This window comes from Coregonus clupeaformis, chromosome 7 (genome assembly GCF_020615455.1).
Source record: "Coregonus clupeaformis isolate EN_2021a chromosome 7, ASM2061545v1, whole genome shotgun sequence".
Lineage (NCBI taxonomy): Eukaryota > Metazoa > Chordata > Actinopteri > Salmoniformes > Salmonidae > Coregonus > Coregonus clupeaformis.
The window spans coordinates 14,000,949-14,022,366 of NC_059198.1; the positions used below are offsets into that span (position 1 = coordinate 14,000,949).

General features: G+C 45.8%; 1 protein-coding gene across 2 annotated transcripts; it reads left to right on the forward strand.

Moving 5' to 3' along the window:
• The first annotated feature begins 750 nt into the window (after positions 1-750).
• zgc:111976 (uncharacterized protein LOC553663 homolog) lies at positions 751-9,330 on the forward strand. Of its 2 annotated transcripts, none has more exons than XM_041882105.2 (17): positions 751-881; positions 1,785-1,876; positions 5,110-5,185; positions 5,389-5,443; positions 5,748-5,880; positions 5,971-5,999; positions 6,142-6,213; positions 6,294-6,368; positions 6,548-6,624; positions 6,747-6,812; positions 6,907-7,018; positions 7,192-7,316; positions 7,510-7,628; positions 7,818-8,016; positions 8,371-8,466; positions 8,583-8,685; positions 8,852-9,330. In XM_041882105.2, exons 1-17 carry the CDS (start codon positions 863-865, stop codon positions 9,129-9,131), a joined length of 1,728 nt encoding a protein of 575 aa, XP_041738039.1. In that variant the 5' UTR covers positions 751-862; the 3' UTR covers positions 9,132-9,330. The 2 variants fall into 2 exon arrangements, with proteins under 2 accessions (XP_041738039.1, XP_041738040.1); XM_041882106.1 differs by lacking the exon at positions 751-881 and adding an exon at positions 1,232-1,432.
• Positions 9,331-21,418: the final 12,088 nt, after the last annotated feature.

The following is a 21,418-nucleotide window of genomic DNA, read 5'->3' on the forward strand; positions in this document are numbered from 1 at the left end:
AGAACATTATTAAGTGCTTGCACCTGCTGGATAACTATGTGGACGTGACCAATATATGCGCACTCTGCAATAAATGAGTCCAGTCCACAAACAATCCGCGGTGAGTAAGCTACAGGTTGGCGATATGCAATCTATACTCTAAATAGCCTAAACAGTGTTACAATTGGAATGTGCTTGAAATCGTTAGACAAATGAACAAACATTAGCAAACAGTATGTGTTTGGCGCGAAATGAAGGGATGGGGTGATGAAATAATGTATATAAACCCTGGATGTGATTAATATGTATTGGCCAATGAGAGTCTTTGAAGCCACCTGTAGGCCATATTGGCACTCCCCAGATGAGGCAGTCCTCCATAGGAATGAATTAATTCCAAAGTATTTCAATGTATCAAGGACAAAATTACATATACCGGGTATGTAAGTATTTTTGTTTTGTTTTATTGCGGACAGTGACATTTTAAATATTCAAAAAATTATACTTTAAAAATGTTTTATATTTTTCATTTGTTTAGCTCACACAATATAATTTAAATATTAAGGTGTCTGTAAAATAATTAACGTACAATTATTATTTTTGGACATTAATTAATGCATTTCTATAGCTTCCAAAATACTTTTCACAACGGTGGGGGAGTGCCAAAATGGAGGCGCAGGGTCTTCAAAACAGCTCCCCCTGTCAGTCATCTACTGTGTATATTTAAATCATTGGTGTCCTGTCCGACTTGATGGACGCTCTCCTGTGCGCGTCATCACACCATTTTTTTTTTTTTGTTGACCTGTTTCAGAGTAGGCTTATTTTTGAGGGAACCCAACAGTTTATTTCATTCTGAAACCGCATCTGCACCAACTTCTGGTTCAAGATGGAATTGAAGATGGCAGGTGAGAGATGTGCTTGGCTAGTCTGATTAATTAATTGGTATATACAGCCTGAAACTAATGACTGCAAAATCGTGTAAACGTTCCTTACAAGGCAGTGTTTAATAAAAATTACATCTGAACTTATTCTACTGGTTGTCCGTGGTGTTGGTCCTTCAAATGGTCGAAATTTTAGACAAAATATCCACAGGAAAGTATTGTTTACTTGACTTTTTAGAGCGCTGGTACTGAAGTAGAAATTTCTACTATCAACTGGCACATGCGCAAAAGCATGTAAACACCTGCTGACTTCAGTTAGTATGCATGCATTGGGTGCATGTAGGCTACTTCCATCTTGTGCACCTGCCCTCGGTCATGAGCAAACACCTGTGCACATGATGCATGCATACTAACTGAAGGCAGCAGGTATTTACATGGTGTTGCGCATGTGCCAGGTGATAGAAATGTAAACTTCAGTACTGTGCACTAAAAAATCGTGTAAACAATACTTTCCTGTGGATATGTTGTCTCAAATTGGGAGGGGCTGAAGGACAAACTGTACAGACAACACAAGAGTAAGTTCAAACGTATTTTATTCAACATTCTGGCTTTTAAAGAACAATTACACAATTTTGCAGTCATTAGTTTCGGGCTGTATACCAGCTAATTGTGCATTACAGCCTGCTCAATCAGACTAGCGCTTGGTGAACTAATGTAATTCAGAGAGGGAAACAGAGGTAAATATTCAAGATGTTGTAATTGAGGGAAGAAATTGAATGCAGATATTTAACTAATAGAGGCTCAGCCTGGTGTTTGACCCCATTCACACCACACACAAGGCAATTGTTATTTCCAGTCTGCTGTCTTCTGTTTGATGTCGCCATACAATGTTTTTGTATCTTAAGCTCTTAATTTTCTGCCCATCAGTGGTTGGGAGTAAATCCTTCATTTCTCACCTGCACACAAAATATGCAGAAAAGACATGGAATGAGACCTTTAAACTGGTTCGCAGGTGTATGGTAAGTATTAATGAAATATTTCTGAAATAATCCTCCAATGTCATATGTTTCACCTAGCCCAGGTTCAAGACAGAGTTTGTATCTCAGTCTAGCAGTATAACACTAACCCACCATGCAACTTATTTACCAACCTGATTCTGTGCCTGTTTGGCAATGCTTTTCCCACTTCGGAGGGTAAGTCAGTGGGTTGGTAATGCATCATTTGCATTTGCTGAGCAGTGCCCGTGCAGAAAATAATTTAATCCAATTGTTAGATGTCTTTGCCTGACAAGGTCAAGTTAGGATGTGTCAGTTATCCTGTGAGAGCTTTTGTTCTGAAAATATTACGGTGTTTTAGGTGTCAAGCTTATGTCATGTTGCAGCAGTGTGTAGGAGGGAGATTCCTAGATGTGTGCAGGAGGGCATGAGACAAAGGAATGCATAGTATTGGTGGAGAAAGTTGTGTGTGTTAGCTGTGGGGGTGCCCAATGGGCTGGAGATCAGAGATGGCTGGTGAGAGAAAGGCAGGTTGAGGTTGCCAGGGTCAGAGTACATTTACATTTACATTTTAGTCATTTAGCAGACGCTCTTATCCAGAGCGACTTACAGTTGGTGAATACATATTTTTTTTATACTGGCCCCCCGTGGGAATAGAACCCACAACCCTGGCGTTGCAAACGCCATGCTCTATCAACTGAGCTACATCCCTGCCGGCCATTCCCTCCCCTACCCTGGACGACGCTGGGCCAATTGTGCGCCGCCCATGAGTCTCCCGGTCGCGGCCGGCTGCGACAGAGCCTGGATTCGAACCAGGATCTCTAGTGGCACAGTTAGTACAGAGTGGCGTATGCTGAAGCTGTGTAGAGCGTTGTAGAGGAAGTTGGGTACAGGGTGAGGGATTCCTGTGAGTAGGCAGAGACCAATGGAGAGGGATGGGAATATGTGCTTCAGTAAGGTGGGTTTCTTAGCCATGGTTGTCAACTGTACTGCAGAAATGGAACGTACTGTAAGTCACAGAAAATAGAGGTTGTGGTGGCAGCTGCAGAGAAGTACTTGAGATTGCGAGGTTTTAATGCAGAAGATTTGCAGGGGGTGTTGAATGGTAGTGTTCTGTCCTCCCAGACCGTTGACCTGGAGTAGGATTAGATAGGATTAAATAGTGGAATGGGGTGTTTTTTGTTTTTTTTAGTGAGGGCTAATAGTTGGCAGGGTAATTTTGTTAATTAAATGTAGGTAGGCCATGACTGGCCTCACACTCCAGTACAGTAGGTAGCGGTGTATGCACCTAAAAGTTGGATGAGATCCGCCAACACAATCCCGAAGAAGAAGGTGTGCTCCAAAGTGAGAACACAACATGGAATCCATGTTTGGTTTTGATTTGGAGGTGGGGTGTTAACATCTAACAATTTGATTTATTTCCTGGGCACAGCTCGTCATCGCATTCCCAACCGTCCACTGACTGATAAATAAGTTGCACATTGGTTTAGTGTTTTGCTGCTAGACCGAGATACAACCTTGGTCCAGAACCTGGGCTAATGCTTCACCTAGCTCTTGGTTCTCAGTTGAAGCATTTATAACAGCGCCACCAATGTGTGCAACAGTCCCGATGCTCTGTCTACATGTTAATCAGTGTTTCCCCTATATTCATTTAAATCATTTCTGCCACTCCCAAAAATATATTTATTTATTTCTGCAGAGGCACTTTTAAAGGGGATAGTGCGAGATTTTGGCAATTATGCCTTTTTCTACTTACCCAGAGTCCGATGAACTCATGGATACGATTTGTCTGCATGCAGTTTGAAGGAAGTTACTAACTAGCATTGGTGCAATGACTGGAATTCTATGGGAACATCTAGCATGTTAGCTGTTCCTGTAGAAATGCTTGTTAGCAATGGCTTGCGAAACTACCTTCAACTTCCTTCAAACTGCACGCATTGACATAAATGGTATCCATGAGTTAATCTGACTCTGGGTAAATGGAAAAAGGGCTTAGTTGCCAAAATCTCGCACTATCCATTTAAGATCAATGACAAGTTACAATGTATAGGCAAACGGAATGAGCAGTGGTGCGAATGAAAGCCACGATCACACAGACGCCACTTGCTCCTCCTCATTTCCCAACAGTGCAGTGGCTCGCATCAGTTATATTTCAGATGTTGTCAACATAATACAATTTTCATACATTTTGGAGTTGAATGTGTTTTTTGTTAGTTTTTTTTGTCCCCAGAAGTGACCTCAGTCATTCTACAAAAAAATATCCTGGGGGGCAGGCCCCCGGACCTCCGCAACAAAGCGTGTTAAAACAATCATATTTTGGGGAATTCTTTTTTCATATGAAAGTAGAGGGCCTTATGTTTCTAGAACCGTATCGCGATTAAGAATCGATTCACGTTTAGATGGAGTATTTGGCTGTTTTGGCTGCCAGAGCCAGAGCCAGTTTACCTCTGAACATTACATATAAGGAAGGGTCTTGGACCTTAATAGAGTAGGCTAGCCTTCACTCCTTAACAGTACATCTTGGGCTAATGCTTCACCAAACTTGTCTCAAGAGGACAAACATCCGTGACTGTTCAGCCACAAGACTTGAAATGCCTTCCAGATGTTGGCATTCCAAGATTATCTTAGCCAGATTAGTATAACTCTACATAACAACTGGTCCCTTATTTGACTATGAGTAACTGGTATGATCTGTCACCAACAGGAATAATTTCCACCTTTCCAGTAATAAGTGCCACCCCCACTCCAACACCTTACCCAGATCTATCATTGTATAGATTCAACGTGAGTGGGGGTACAATTAAAAGCTCTTGTTTGTCATTTTAGAGGATTTTGGAATTACGTCAGTTGGACACTGTCTTTCTGGACTCTGATGTGATGAATCTATCCTGATCGATCCATGGCCATTGTCCAGTTGCACTCCACGACTGGGTATGATTGTGTTGTTGTGTAGCCTCGGAAGGAAGTTCAGCTTGGCAGCAGTCAGTCTCCAGGGCCTGTGGGGGGTTGAGACTGGTTGTTGGGCAGACAGGGATGTGATGTGCGGTCTGAGGGGATAAGGCAGCTGAAGTTGGGCCTGGGCCATGTAGATGTCTGCTCTCAACGATGCTGCTCAGTCTTAAGCCCTAAATACATTCAGTTCCTGAAGACTCCGAAGAGATGAGCTTTCTCATAAACTCTGATGTCATACTATGCAGTAAGTGCTTTCTTTTAGGATACTTGAGCTGCTCATAAATGTCTTTATCTGTATTTTATAGGACAAATCGAGAGGTGACACCAAACCCTGTGAATCACTGATTAGGTGTCTGAAAATACTCCATGAAGCACTGAATGGTGAAGAAAACATTAGCTATTTATATTCACTACATCAGCTATCAAGGTTAAGTTAAATCTTCTGCATAGACTAGTATCAGTTACAATGCACTCCATTCTAGTTGAAGGTCATCATGCAGAATTATGATTATGGTGTCTGCCATTTGTTAAATGGTCACTTCACTGAAATTATTTCCCAAACTGTTTTCTGTCCTTTTTTCCAGTGTCCTCTTTGAGCACCATGGTATCACGGTTGGAGATAATAGCCAAACAGAGAGGGTAATATGATTCCTTTTGTAATCTGTTTTCATTCTGTAATATAATACAGAGACTCTGTGTCCCTCTACTGGATAATCAAGGGACCTCTACCCATTTTGAATGCTCCAAGTCAGTGCGGCATCTCTTGAGTGTCCTGATTTGGGATGGCAAAATTCTTAGGCCTATACATTATGGAATTCATTTGATGTTAAACATGAACTATACACTAAAATAACCTCATCACACTCTTGTTGTCAGAGACCCTCTCCTCTGGTGTTTGCAATGGCATTTCTCATTATTGAGCCTTGACCTCTGTTTTGTACAGGATGGGGTCCCACCTGAGCCCCACTGAGACAACCTGTTACCTCACAGCCGACATGTTCTACCTAGAGGTCCTACTGTTGCCTGGGGGAGGGGTGGAGGACATCAAGTTGGCCCAACACGGAGAAGCCCCTGTGGTAGTAGACTGATATTGTTTCATTCCTATATAGGAAAACATTTGTAATGGTTCAAATTACTCATATCATATATATTTTTTTGTGTTACAGTCAAGCGAGTCACTTCTTCAACTGCTGAAGTAAGATGTAATACACAAGGTCTGACTAATACAATTTGTCAACTGACAAACTGAGGTCACCTGACATTTTATTTTACGAAGTTCTATCAAAGTATACAATGTTGGCTCTTCAGATTACCCCTATCTGTTTATTACTGCACAGGTCAAAGAAGTTTGAAGAATTCTCAGTGAAACTGGAAGGCCTTTCCTCCCTGTACAACATCCCTGGAGACAAGTACTGCCTTTTTACCACTAGTTGAGATTCAATGTCATTGGCCTGTTATCATGCCGCTAAACCAGTCTAATATATTTTAGTGAGACGAAGATCAAGGTATACACAGCCCTTCAGTTCTTGGGGAAAGATCTACAAAAGATATCCCATTTGCCAAGGTTAGTGAAATTGAATTAGAATGGCCAAAGTAGACTAGAGAAGGAATTGGGTATCCATCCCAGAGTGAATCTTGCATTTTGCTGTGAGAATTAAACAAGCAAGAGGTTACAGAGGTTGTCTTGAATGAAATCCTATATCATTGTGTTGAAATATTCACAAATGTTTTTCCTCCTTTCAGACCACTAAGGGAGTGCAATCTTCAAGTGGACATGATTCTCAATGGCAGGATTGGATATCTTATGGCAGGGAGAGAAGGTAGGTTACTACTAGAGTAAAGGGAACAAGATCATTGGCCAGAAAGCCCCTAGTTGTTTCTTTAGCTGCTTGATCACCCTCAATGACAAACTGAAATATGCTTTTTTGTCTGTCCTATTCAGGTATCCCAATGACTATCCAATACTACATCAGCCCTTCTGACATTCTGTTGGAGATGTCAGAATCAGGTATGTTTTGGAACATTCGCAACTGCATTTAAATGCTGTTTCTTTAAAAAAAAAATAATAATATGTACTGTTGTATTCTGCTATGGGATTGCAGAGAGGGGCAGTGTTGGCCGGGTGGCCTTGGTGACAGTGGAGCCAACTGACTCTACACACAAGCTCCAGATGGCATCTGTCATCCCACAGCCACCTCAGCTTGACGCCCAGGGGTAACTATCTCAATGTGATTTTAAGTTATAATATTACTATTTTCAAATGATACATTGATATCTGAGGTTTTCTAAATGAACACATGGAATTCCCCATACTAGGATGAAATTCCAAATTAAGACAGCTGTATTAATAAAAAGCTAGAGGTTTTTTTTTTTTTTTTTTTTTGCAGTCTACCATTGTTCAGTCCTCTCTGTGAGGGGCTCTCTGAAATGATGCCAGCCTGCTTCCAGCTCAAACTGCAGCCACCCCTACCAATGCTCTCCTCCTTTGTTGAGAAGCTCAGCCAAATTACAGGTTTGAATGCTTTGATACTCCTATTAGCAAGATTAATGTGTGCTTATAGTCTTATCTGTGAATAAATGGGTCTTCTTGCACTGTAATTCACATTGGGATACCAGACACATTTCAGTTGCATGCATTCAGTTGTACAACTGACTAGGTACCCCCCTTTCCTTGTTCTTGTGATCAAACTGCTACTGTTTCTTAGATGTTGCCATAGCTGATGCTGACCTGCAGTGGGCACCGTTTCCCCAGTTGATGATGAACTTATTAGGGGAAAATGGTGGTGACAAAACATGGGATGGCCAGGATGCCCACTTTCTAGTGGTTTGTATATATGCTTAAACAAAAACAGGTTTTGAATGCTTACGGACTTATAATTTTGCTCTACAACGTATATCATACTGGCACTATATCATTGACAGCTGTGCACAGTAAGACATATGCACCACTTTCTTCTACTCAGCATTCCATCAAAGGTATTTATTTTGACACACACCTGTCTCTTCCATCCAGCCACTCCCAGGTAGAGAGATACACAGCTATGTGCTGCCGGGGGCTGCGTGGGAAGAAGCTTCTCTGAGGGGGGCGCTAGTGAGTACCATTCCCTTCACCCACCCCGCCCATGTCCCTGCCCTACTGGAGCTGCTCCGCCACCAGTGTGCCATCAACACTCTACTGGCCAGCTGCATTACCTCTCACAGGCCCAGCCCAGGTAAGTGAGCAACTGAGCATACATCAGGGTTCTAATCCTACAATCCCCAGATTTCACAGAATACTCTCAAATGATTACATGGATGGCATCTAATGTGTCTAAGTAATCTGATGAGTGGTTGCATCCTTATCTCAAAGTATCTCAAACTGTTCATACGTGTGGCTCAGTTGGTAGAGCATGGCGCTTGCAACGGCAGGGTTGTGGGTTCGATTCCCACGGGGGACCAGTATTGGAAAAAAGTATGAAAATGTATGCACTCACTACTGTAAGTCGCTCTGGATAAGAGCGTCTGCTAAATGACTAAAATGTAAGAGAACATTGTTGACTTGGCTATAACCAAACCCATTTTTCTAGGTCCAGTGTGTGACCTACACTGTGAGGTCCTCCCTGAGTCAGGTTCCAGGCTCTCTGTGACCTTTCACCTATCTGACAGTGACTCTCTATCTGTTTGTGAGTATTTGTTATATCTCTACTCTAGAGGGGTCGGTTTAGCGGAATCACAATAAAGTATGTTGCACTCCATGTTCTCTACTCCGGGTTTATTATGGTGTATTGTTGCCTTGCAGTGCTGGTAAATGTGGCAGACTCCCGGCAGCTCACCTGCAGTTTGTTTGCAGCAGGGTCAGAGGATCCATCCATGGATGAATACATCTCCAGAGTCCTAAAGAGGTTTGATTTTATGTTCAGCCTGTATTCTCCCTCTAGGTCCATCATTCTTCAGTCATACTGCTTAATTTTGTCTCTAGGCAGAGACCACATTCTTGCACTGAGTATTTACTTAATGAATTGTTGGTTGCATGTCTTCGATATTCATCCTCTTGCTCTTCTGATTCAGATGTATGTCTATTCCTGTGACCATGCGTGCCTTGAATGGGAGGATGTCCAAGAGGACCTGTGGAGAACCTCTACCTGCATGCTCCTCCACCGCAGATGGCAGCCCTGCCCCTCTCCCAATGTCCTGTGAGGCTGACGCCAGTCTCTCTTCTGGCTCTGGCCTGGAGTCCGATGGCATCCCTACTACCCCCTCTACCGCTGCCATGTTCTCCCAGGATGCAATGGGGCCGGAGGCAGAGTCGGCCTTCTATCTGTCTGTAGCCACATCTGTCTGTTACTGAAGTCAATACAAACCCTACTGCCAATCCTTACCCCTGTGCCTCGGTGCATGTGTATTCACATTGGATGGCCAACAACCATCTCCCAGAACTCATCTAGAGTCAGTTTGTTGCGTGTGACCTACAAAGGATGTGGGTTAAAATGTTTTTAAGTGATAGCTTTATTTTTTTTAGAACCATTCAATAAAAATGAATCTTTTGACCTATTAGCTGTTTTTTGGTAGTCGTCACATCAGCATAATAGGCTTTTAAACTATAATGACTTTAATATAATGTAATTGTAGTGCTTATAACTGTCCCTGCCAAAAACATATTTGAGCAAATAAGCAAGCTCTTAGCACTCTTTTACTTTGTTAGTGGGCTTCAGACGTTGGTGTGTTAAACTTCACATATTAGTCTTAATTCATGACCTGTGACCATAGCATGCAGTGTGCATGTATTTGCAATATTTGTAATTACTTTAAACCACAACATGAATATAGTGTGCATTTCTAATAACTCCTCTTACTCTACCAATCATTGTGTGCGGAGGTAAAATTGGTATTAATGCTCAGGCCAGAGGACTGGTTAGTCACAACCGTTTTTATGGCATTGGCTGCAGTTTCCTTTTATTTGTTCATTTACCTCTCACGCTCGCATGCACATGTGTCAGTAAAACTCTTAAATGAAGGATGTAGAACACATTCTTGGTGTGCATTCCAGTGCGGCAGGAATGGTTGGCTGTAAAAGGTTTGGGGGCTTGGCATTTGACCCCTTCGGAGACAGCCAAATATCCAGTAGAATTATTTTTAAATCCCCATTAGCCGGTGCCAATGGCGAAAGCTAATCTTCCTGGGGTCTGACACAACAAAATACATTACAGACAAATATTTAACAATTTAAAAACATTAACATAGACATTAGACTTGCACGCATACATTACTACTATACACATACTGGACAGTTTATTAGGTACACCACCCTGTTCATGAAAATAGATCGCTCCTACAGACAGTGGGTCACGTGGCTGTGGCTTGCTATATAAAGCAGGCAGACAGGCATGGAGGCATTCAGTTACTGCTCGATTGAATGTTCGAATGGGAAAAACGAGTGACCTAAGCGACTGAGCCTTGTATGATCGTTGTTGCCAGGCGTGCTGGATCCAGTATCTCAGAAACGTCCGCCCTCCTGGGCTTTTCATGCACGATAGTGTCTAGGGTTTACCGAGAATGGTGCGACAAATAAAAAACATCCAGTCAGCGGCAGTCCTGTGGGTGAAAACAGCTTGTTGATGAGAGAGGTCGGAGGAAAAGGGCAAGAATCGTGAAAGCTAACAGGTGGGCCACAAACAGAAAAATAACGGTGCAGTACAATAGTGGTGTGCAGAACGGCATCTTGGAACCCACAACTCGTTGATCCTTGCCACGGATGGGCTATTGCAACAGATGACCACACTGGGTTCCACTCCTATCAGCTAAAAACAAGAAGAAGCGGCTCCAGTGGGCACGCGATCACCAACACGGCGGTGGTGTACTGGTGTTGGGAATGTTTTCCTGGCACACGTTAGGTCCCTTGATACCAATTGAATGTTTCCGACACCATGTAGAATCCATGCCCAGAAAAATTCAGACTGTTCTGGAGGCAAAGGGGGGTCCGAGCCAGTTACTAGATGGGTGTACCTAATAAGCTGAAGTTACATATGCCATAACTAGGTCAGATAGGAGTGTGCTTAGTTTTATTTGTTTTTAAAGCACATTTTTCTGTTTGCTTGAGTAATTTGAGATGGCTCTATATAATACTGTGTGTTGCCTTGATTTAGTTCTGTATTTGGGGACTGAAGTAACCCCTGGTGGCATGTCTGGTGGGGTAAGTATGTCTGTCAGAGCTATATGGAAGTTGATTATACAGACAATTTTGAAGACAATATTTATCCTTTACTTTAAGCCAGTCCTTCTCAAATAGTGGGGCGCGCCCCCCTGGGGGGGGCTCGGGAAACATGCTTTTTTTTTGCCGCAGGGAGTAGTTTTTTTTTTGCACCGAACAAGAGCACAAAGCACAGAGCAGGAGATATGAAGTGCAGATAACAAACCCTTAAGAGACTCCATGGAAACATATTTAACAGGGATGAAAAGAAAGGCGGAGAGAGACGGAGATAATGAGACAAACGTAAGTCTCCCGAAAGCTAAGACGAGGAAATATGACGAAGCGTATGTACCGCTTGGCTTCACTGTGACTACGGTGGGAGAAGAGGAAAGACCGGTATGTTTACTGTGTCTAAAAATGTTGGCAGCGGACAGCATGAAGCCAAATGAATTAAGGCGTCACTTAAAGACATTACACCCCAATCACGCTGATAAGCCACTTGAGTTTTTTCAGCGAAAACGTGCCGAATATTGCCAACAATCGTCCCGCTTTGTGAATGCTACTTCAGTAAACCAGCGAGCACTGTTAGCATCATATAAGGTGGCGTACCAAATTGCTCAGTGCAACAAACAAAAAAACTCCATAGCAGAGGAGCTGATACTGCCTGCAGCATTAGACATGGTCTCTGTCATGCTGGATGACGCAAGTGCTGCAAAAATAAAAACTATCCCTCTGTCCAATGACACTGTCGCCAGACGTGTATAAATGACATTGCTAACGATCTTAAAGAACAGCTGGTAGATAAACTCAAAGACAAACGTTTTGCCTTACAGTTCGATGAAGCAACTGACAGCAACAAAGACTGTTTGTTTATCGCTTATGTACGTTTTGACATGACAAACTCCCTGTGTGAGGATCTACTTTTTTGTAAATATGTCAGAGACAGAGCCACAGCTGAAGAGCTATTCAAAATGCTGGACTGCTTCCTGACTGAGAATGGGCTAAAGTGGGAGAACTGCATTGGTGTTTGCAGTGATGGTGCACAGACCATGGCAGGGATGAGAAAAGGACTTTGGGCACTCATCAAGAAGGCCTCACCTAATGCTGAGTGGACACACTGTGTTATACACAGAGAAGCACTGGCATCAAGGCACCTTTCCTCTGAATTAAGTGAGGTTATGACTGACATTGTAGGTGTAGTCAATTTTATAAAGACCAGACCACTAAAAACAAGAGTCTTCTCTGCTATCTGTGAGGAGATGGGAGCTGAACATCAAGCTGTGCTGTTTCACAGTGAAGCAAGGTGGCTGTCACGAGGAAAAGTCTTGTCCCGAGTTTTTGAGCTCAGAGAGCAGATAAGAATGTTTTCGGAGCAGGAGCACAAGTATGACCTCGCAGAAAAATTTAGTGATGAGAACTTCCTGGCAAAACTGGCCTACCTGAGTGACATATTTGGAAAGCTAAATGAACTAAATCTACAGCTTCAAGGGAAAGATAAACACCTCCCTCAGGTCACAGACAAGATCAGCTCTTTCACTCGAAAGCTTGCAATGTGGGGCAGGCGACTTGATGAAGGAAATACTGATTGATTCGAGAACCTGCATGAATTTGTTGACACTACTGACTATGATGCTACCTCAGTGATTCCATATATTAAAGAGCATATTTCATCACTGATGGGATTCTTTAAAAAGTACTTCCCTGAAAACAGTTCCCAATATGACTGGGTGAGAGATCCTTTCAATGCACCAGCTCCAATTGGTTTCAGCTCTGCAGAGGAGGACCAGTTTATTGATATGACGTCTGACTCCACATTGAGACTGAGGTTCACATCACAGACTGAGTGAATTCTGGCTGAGTGTAGAGAGGCAGTATCCACTCTTAGGGCAGAGGGCCATGGGCATTCTTCTTCCTTTTGAAACATCTTATCTTTGTGAGACTGGCTTCTCTGCTGTTGCTGCACTGAAGACCAAGTACAGGTCCCAGCTAAACATTGAGCAGGAGCTGAGAGTTGCAGTATCATGCTTCAAACCCCGTTTCGAAAAGCTGTGCACTGCAAAACGTGCTCATTGTAGCCATTAATCCTGACTTCCTCATTAAGTATTTTCTGTTACAGACTAAAAACAATGTTAATAAAGTTATTATTTGTTGTAAGTTGATCTATATTTCTTTCTTTATTCTTTTTTTGTTTTCTTTAATGTTAATAAGGATACAATGTTATGCAGAGGTGTACTTATAACAATTTTATAGACAAATGATACTATTTACAGTCGCGGCGGAAAGTTGGGGGGCGCGAAATGTTTACTTCTTCCTAGGGGGGCGTAACAGAAAATAATTGAGAAGCACTGCTTTAAGCCAAGAGAGGCTGACATGCATACTGTTGACAGCCCTCTTTGTACATTGAAGGGCAAGACGTGCTCCTCTGTTCTGGGCCAGCTGCAGCTTTTCTATACTGAAGAAATATATAAATGCAAATATGTCAAAGATTTTACTGAGTTACAGTTCATATAAAGAACTCAGTCAATAGAAATCAATTCATAAGGTCCTAATCTATGTATTTCACATTACTGGGAATAGAGATATGAATCTGTTGGTCACAGATAACTTTTTAAAAATGGGCCTCACAATGGGCCTCAGGATCTCGTCACGGTATTTCTGTGCATTCAAATTGCCATCGATAAAATGCAATTGTGTTCATTGTCTGTAGTTTATGCCTGCCCATACCATAACCCAGTGGCTATTTTAGCATGTCAATCTTGGTGGGGCAAACGCAACTTTAAAAAAAATGCATGCCAGCAAAGCCATTACACAACACAAGACTAAATAATACATTAATTGCACTATAATGGTGACAAACGGTGCCCACAAACTGTTAGGGCCTACATAAAGCTGTCCCAACAGCAGTCGCAACACCTTACCACTGCTACACCTGGCTATCAGCGGAGCCGTGTCTGGCAGCGAAACAGTTAATTCAGCCTCATTTATTGCCTTTAGAAAAAACATAGCTGATATGGCTGACTTGCTTAAACAAATGTGGTTTCTACTGACATTTGAAATGTACAAACTATGGCATAATGGGACGACGAGCGGATAAGAGGCAATCCGTAATTTAGATTAAGACAATGAGCGAGCTAGGACGGACGTTGTCAATATAACTATTTGTTCAGCACTTTTGAAATGTACAGCGACAGAATTCAGAACATGGGCCGTTCTTACAGTATTCTCCTTGTACATCAAGTCAGAACCGTAGGATAAATAAAGGGGGCATATAAGCAGATAATGAAAGCTCTTACAATATTCAATGACATTTCTCTAAAACAGGCTATAGGCTACATGTGCTACGTGTGCACCACCAAGTCAGAACAGTACAGTCGTGGTCAAAAGTTTTGAGAATGACACAAATACTAATTTTCACAAAGTCTGCTGCCTCAGTTTTGATGATGGCAGTTTGCATATACTCCAGAATGTCATGGAGAGTGATCAGATGAATTGCAATTAATTGCAAAGTCCCTCTTTGCCATGAAAATGAACTTAATCCCCCAAAAACGTTTCCACTGCATTTCAGCCCTGCCACAAAAGGACCAGCTGCCATCATGTCAGTGATTCTCTCGTTAACACAGGTGAGAGTGTTGACGAGGACAAGGCTGGAGATCACTCTGTCATGCTGATTGAGTTAGAATAACAGACTGGAAGCTTTAAAAGGAGGGTGGTGCTTGAAATCATTGTTCTTCCTCTGTTAACCATGGTTACCTGCAAGGAAACACGTGCCGTCATCATTGCTTTGCACAAAAAGGGCTTCACAGGCAAGGATATTGCTGCTAGTAAGATTGCACCTAAATCCACCATTTATCAGATCATCAAGAACTTCAAGGAGAGAGGTTAAATTGTTGTGAAGAAGGCATCAGGGCGCCCAAGAAAGTCCAGCAAGTGCCAGGACCATCTCCTAAAGTTGATTCAGCTGGGATCGGGGCACCACCAGTGCAGAGCTTGCTCAGGAATGGCAGCAGGCAGGTGTGAGTGCATCTGCACGCACAATGAGGCGAAGACTTTTGGAGGATGGCCTGGTGTCAAGAAGGGCAGCAAAGAAGCCACTTCTCTCCAGGAAAAACATCAGGGACAGACTGATATTCTGCAAAAGGTACAGGGATTGGACTACTGAGGACTGGGGTAAAGTCATTTTCTCTGATAAATCCCTTTTCCGATTGTATGGGGCATCCGGAAAACTCGGAGAAGACAAGGTGAGCACTACCATCCTGTCCTGTGTCATTCCAACAGTAAAGCATCCTGAGACCATTCATGTGTGGGGTTGCTTCTCAGCCAAGGGGGTGGGCTCACTCACAATTTTGCCTAAGAACACAGCCATGAATAAAGAATGGTACCAACACATCCTCCGAGAGCAACTTCTCCCAACCATCCAAGAACAGATTGGTGACGACCAATACCTTTTCCAGCATGATGGAGCACCTTGCCATAAGGCAAAAGTGATAACTAAGTGGCTCAGGGAACAAAACATCGACATTTTGGGTCAATGGCCAGGAAACTCACCAGACCTTAATCCCATTGAGAACTTGTGGTCGATCCTCAAGAGGAGGGTTTACAACCAAAAACCCACAAATTCTGACAAACTCCAAGCATTGATTATGCAAGAATGGGCTGCCATCAGTCAGGATGTGGCCCAGAAGTTAATTGACAGCATGCCAGGGCAGATTGCAGAGGTCTTGAAAAAGAAGGGTCAACACTGCAAATATTGACTCTTTGCATAAACTTAATGTAATTGTCAATAAAAGCCTTTGACAGTTATGGAATGCTTATAATTATACTTCAGTATACCATAGTAACATCTGACAAAAATATCTCATAACACTGAAGCAGCGAACTTTGTGAAGACCAATACTTGTGTCATTCTCAAAACTTTTGTCACGGATTCTGCCGAGGCTGCTCCTCCTCCTTGTTTGGGCAGGCTTCGGCGTTCGTCGTCCCCGGAGTACTAGCTGCCACCGTTGAATGTTTCTATGTTTGATTGCTTTTGTCTGTCTATTGCACCTGTGTCCGTTTGTGTCTGATTATGTGTTCTATAAGTTGCCTGTTTTGTATTGGTTAGGTTGTGTGTTGTTTTTCGCCTGTCAGTTAGTGCTGCGTGTTTGCTCTGTTTGTTGTTTTGGAGTTTACGCACAGTTTGCGTAATCGCTCGCCTCTGTGTGTTTTTGAGGCCGTTTATTGTATTTTTGCCTAGTGGTTAACTAGTAAACTTTGTTGGACTAAGCTTCGGTGTCCTGCGCCTGACTTCCACACCACACTTACATCAGCCCATGACAGAACAACACACCTTTATGGAGTCAGCAGGAGCAGCGGCGGCATCCATGTCGCTGGAGGATCGGATCAGCGACCAAGACACCATGATCCGGCAACTTGGGGCCGCCATGAACGAGGTGTCCAACACTCTACGCCGGTTGGTTACGGGAGAGGTGCCCACGCCTTCGCACACCTTACCATCACCATCGGCCAGTCCTCCTCTCCCAGCACCGGAACCCAGTGGCATTCGGCTCTCGCTCCCGAGGGCATATGATGGTTCTGCAGCCGGGTGTCAGGGGTTCCTCCTGCAGGCGGAACTATACCTGGCCACCATACACCCGATGCCCTCGGGATACGAGAGCGTCTCCGCCCTCATCTCCTGTCTATCCGGCAAGGTGTTGGAGTGGGCCAACGCCGAATGGAGGGGAATAGACGCCGCTACCATCACCTACGCGGAGTTCTCCCGCCGCTTCAGGGCTGTGTTCGATCATCCACCTGAGGGGAAGGCGGCGGGGGAGCGTCTGTTCCACCTCCGACAGGGGAAGAGGAGTGCACAGGAGTTCGCCCTGGAGTTCCGGACTCTAGCGGCGGATGCGGGGTGGAATGAGAGGGCCCTCATCGACCATTACCGGTGTAGCCTACGAGAGGACGTTCGTCGTGAGCTGGCCTGCAGGGACACCAACCTATCCTTCGACCAGTTGGTGGACATTTCCATCCGTCTCGACACCCTGCTGGCTACCCGCGGACGTCCCCGAGTGGGGGTCGTCTATTCCACCCTCCAGCACCTCCGAGCCGATTCCCATGGAGCTCGGGGTGCTGGCGCTAGGGAGAGGAGGAGAGAGAACCCGAGGGGGGCCGTCCCCTGCACCAACTGTGGCCGTGGAGGACACACTGCGGCTAGGTGCTGGGGAGGGTCTCCTGGGAGAGGGGACAACAGGTCACGAACCGGGAGTCATTTCAGGTGAGTAGGCGCCCCACTTACCCAGAGCTCTCTGTTGGTCACATGAGTATACCTGTGAGATTTCCACAGGTGGCACCTCATTCCCAGCATAAGGCGCTAGTAGATTCAGGCGCAGCTGGGAATTTTGTTGATCGTGAATTTTGTTATAGGCTAGGAATTCCCCTTCGGCCGGTAGAAGCCCCTTTTCCTGTTCATGCCCTAGACAGCCGGCCGCTGGGGTCGGGGTTGATCAGAGAAGTCACAGCACCACTTAAGATGACGACGCAGGGGGTCATGAGGAGATCATTCAGTTTTATCTGATCGACTCTCCTGCGTATCCCGTGGTGCTGGGGCTTCCCTGGTTAAGCGCCCATGATCCTACCATTGCGTGGCAACAGAGGGCTCTTATGGAGTGGTCTGCCCAGTGTGTAGGGAAATGTCTAGGTGTTTCCTTAGGGGCGACCTCGGTGGAGAGTTCGAACCAAGTGCCCGCAATGCGCATTCCCCCTGAATATGAGGATTTAGCACTTGTGTTCAGCAAAACTAGGGCAACACGGCTACCACCTCATAGACAGGGGGATTGTGCGATAGATCTCCAAACAGGAGCGGCACTTCCGCGGAGCCGTGTGTATCCCCTGTCTCAAGAAGAGACAGCGGCTATGGAGACTTACATAGCCGAGTCCTTGGTACAGGGATACATCCGGTCCTCCACTTCCCCGGTTTCCTCGAGTTTCTTCTTTGTGAAGAAGAAGGACGGGGGTTTGCGCCCGTGTATTGATTACCGTAGTCTCAATCAGATCACGGTTAAGTACAGTTACCCTCTTCCTCTGATTGCGACTATGACGGAGTCATTACGCGGGAGCGCGGTTCTTCACAAAGTTGGATCTCAGGAGCGCGTACAATCTGGTGCGCATTAGGGAGGGGGATGAATGGAAAACAGCATTTAACACCACCTCGGGTCATTACGAGTATCTCGTCATGCCATACGGGTTAATGAATGCTCCTTCAGTCTTCCAATCCTTTGTTGACGAGATTTTCCGGGACATGCATGGGCAGGGGGTGGTAGTATACATTGACGACATCCTAGTGTACTCTTCTACCCGAGCCGAGCATGTAGCCCTGGTGCGCCGAGTATTGAGGAGGCTGTTGGAGCATGACTTGTATGTTAAGGCAGAGAAATGCCTGTTTTTCCAGGAGTCCATCTCCTTTTTGGGTTATCGATTGTCCGCGTCTGGTGTGAAGATAGAGGTTGACCGTGTGTCGGCCGTGCGTAATTGGCAAACTCCAACCACTGTAAAAGAGGTGCAGCAGTTTTTGGGTTTTGCTAATTACTACCGGAGGTTTATCTGGGGCTTTGGACAGGTGGCAGCTCCCATTACGTCCCTGCTAAAGGGGGGTCCGGTGCGTTTGCAGTGGTCAGCTGAAGCGGACAGGGCATTTGTTAGACTGAAGAACCTGTTCACTTCGGCTCCGGTGCTGGCGCATCCGGACCCCGCTTTACCATTTCAAGTTGAGGTAGACGCGTCCGAGGCCGGTATTGGGGCAATCCTGTCGCAACGGTCCGGCACGCCACCCAAGCTCCGCCCCTGTGCATTCTACTCTAAGAAGCTCAGCTCGGCGGAGCGTAATTATGACGTAGGGGACAGGGAGCTGTTGGCTGTAGTCCAGGCCCTAAAGGTGTGGAGGCATTGGCTTGAGGGGGCTCAACACCCTTTCCTCATTCTGACTGACCACCGTAACCTGGAGTACATCCGGGCAGCTAGGAGATTGAACCCTCGTCAGGCTAGGTGGAACATGTTCCTGACCCGGTTTGTTTTTAAGATCACATACATCCCAGGGTCCCAGAACGGTAAGGCAGACGCCCTGTCCCGGCGGTATGACACCGAGGAGAGGTCCATTGAGCCTACTCCCATACTGCCGGAGTCTTGTCTGGTGGCTCCGGTGGTGTGGGAGGTCGATGCGGAGATCGAGCGGGCACTGCGTACCGACCCTACTCCCCCCGAGTGTCCTGTGGGGCGGACGTACGTTCCGCTCGAGGTTCGTGACCGCCTTATTTATTGGGCTCATACATCACCCTCCTCTGGACATCCAGGTATTGGCCGGACAGTGCACTGCCTTAGCGTGAAATACTGGTGGCCAATGTTAGCTAGGGATGTGAGGGTTTATGTCTCCTCCTGCTCGGTGTGCGCCCAGTGTAAGGCGCCTAGACATTTGCCCAGGGGAAAGTTACATCCCCTGCCCGTTCCACAACGACCATGGTCCCACCTCTCGGTGGATTTTGTGACCGACCTTCCCCCCTCCCAGGGGAATAACACCATTTTGGTCGTTGTGGATCGGTTTTCCAAGGCCTGTCGTCTCCTCCCAATGCCGGGTCTCCCTACTGCCCTACAGACCGCTGAGGCCCTATTTACCCACGTGTTCCGGCACTATGGGGTCCCCGAGGATATTGTGTCTGACCGAGGTCCCCAGTTCACCTCCAGAGTCTGGGGGGCATTCATGGAACGCTTGGGGGTCTCGGTGAGCCTTACCTCGGGGTACCACCCAGAGAGCAATGGGCAGGTTGAACGAGTCAACCAGGATGTGGGTAGGTTTCTGAGGTCCTATTGCCAGGGCCGGCCGGAGGAGTGGTCTAGGTATATCCCCTGGGCAGAGATGGCCCAGAACTCTCTCCGCCACTCCTCCACCAATTTAACACCTTTCCAGTGTGTTTTAGGGTATCAGCCGGTCCTGGCACCATGGCACGAGAGCCAGATCGGGCCCCTGCGGTGGATGAGTGGATTCGGCGCTCGGAGGAGACGTGGGACGCTGCACATGTCCATCTGCAGCGGGCCATCCGTCGACGGAAGGCGAGCGCCGATCGCCACCGCAGTGAGGGACCGGTATACGCACCGGGAGATCGAGTCTGGGTCGGCGGTTTGTGGGGCCCTTTAAAGTCCTGAGAAGATTGAACGAGGTGTGTTACAGGTTACAACTGCCTATTGATTACAAGAATATTAACCCCTCGTTCCATGTGTCTCTTCTCAGGCCGGTGGTAGCTGGCCCACTCCAAGAAGATGAGATAGGAGAGACCCCTCCGCCCCCATTGGACATCGAGGGGGCCCCGGCATACAGGGTCCGGACCATCTTGGACTCGAGGCGCCGGATGAGTGGTCTCCAGTATCTCGTGGAGTGGGAGGGGTACGGTCCGGAGGAACGGTGCTGGGTGCCTAGGAGGGACATCCTAGATCCATCCCTCCTGACCTAGTTCCACCGTGGGCATCCCACGCGCCCGGGTCCGCGTCCTCCTGGCCGTCCCCGAGGCCGGGGTCGGCGCACGGCTGGAGCCGCGCGTCAAGGGGGGGGGTACTGACACGGATTCTGCCGAGGCTGCTCCTCCTCCTTGTTCGGGCAGGCTTCGGCGTTCGTCGTCCCCGGAGTACTAGCTGCCACCGTTGAATGTTTCTATGTTTGATTGCTTTTGTCTGTCTATTGCACCTGTGTCCGTTTGTGTCTGATTATGTGTTCTATAAGTTGCCTGTTTTGTATTGGTTAGGTTGTGTGTTGTTTTTCGCCTGTCAGTTAGTGCTGCGTGTTTGCTCTGTTTGTTGTTTTGGAGTTTACGCACAGTTTGCGTAATCGCTCGCCTCTGTGTGTTTTTGAGGCCGTTTATTGTATTTTTGCCTAGTGGTTAACTAGTAAACTTTGTTGGACTAAGCTTCGGTGTCCTGCGCCTGACTTCCACACCACACTTACATCAGCCCATGACAACTTTTGACCACGACTGTAGGCTAAGTTATGAGGGGAAAAGGGACCAAATTATTAGACACGTGGGCTACTAACAGCTTACCACACAACATACAGTTAGTATTACTTTCTTAGCTACAGTATACATATCTCCCTGGCATAATACATAATTTATGCAGCAGCATACAATACATTTTTGGACTCAACTTGTTGTGCTGTACTCACTTGAACAGGAAGGTGGCGCGGCTGTACTTCGTGGGCAAAGTTTGTCATCAAACTTTGTCATTAAAGTCTGGCATTCTCTGGATTTATGGTGCTTTCAAGACAACTGGGAACTCTGAAAAAAACAAGGTTGAATCATGATGACGTCAGTGACTTGCAATTCCGAGTTGGATGACCGTTCAAAACGTATTTTCCCAGTCGAGCTCGTTTTTTTTCAGAGTCCCCAGTTGTCTTGAACTCACTGAAGTCTGAGATTTCCCAGTTCTGAGTT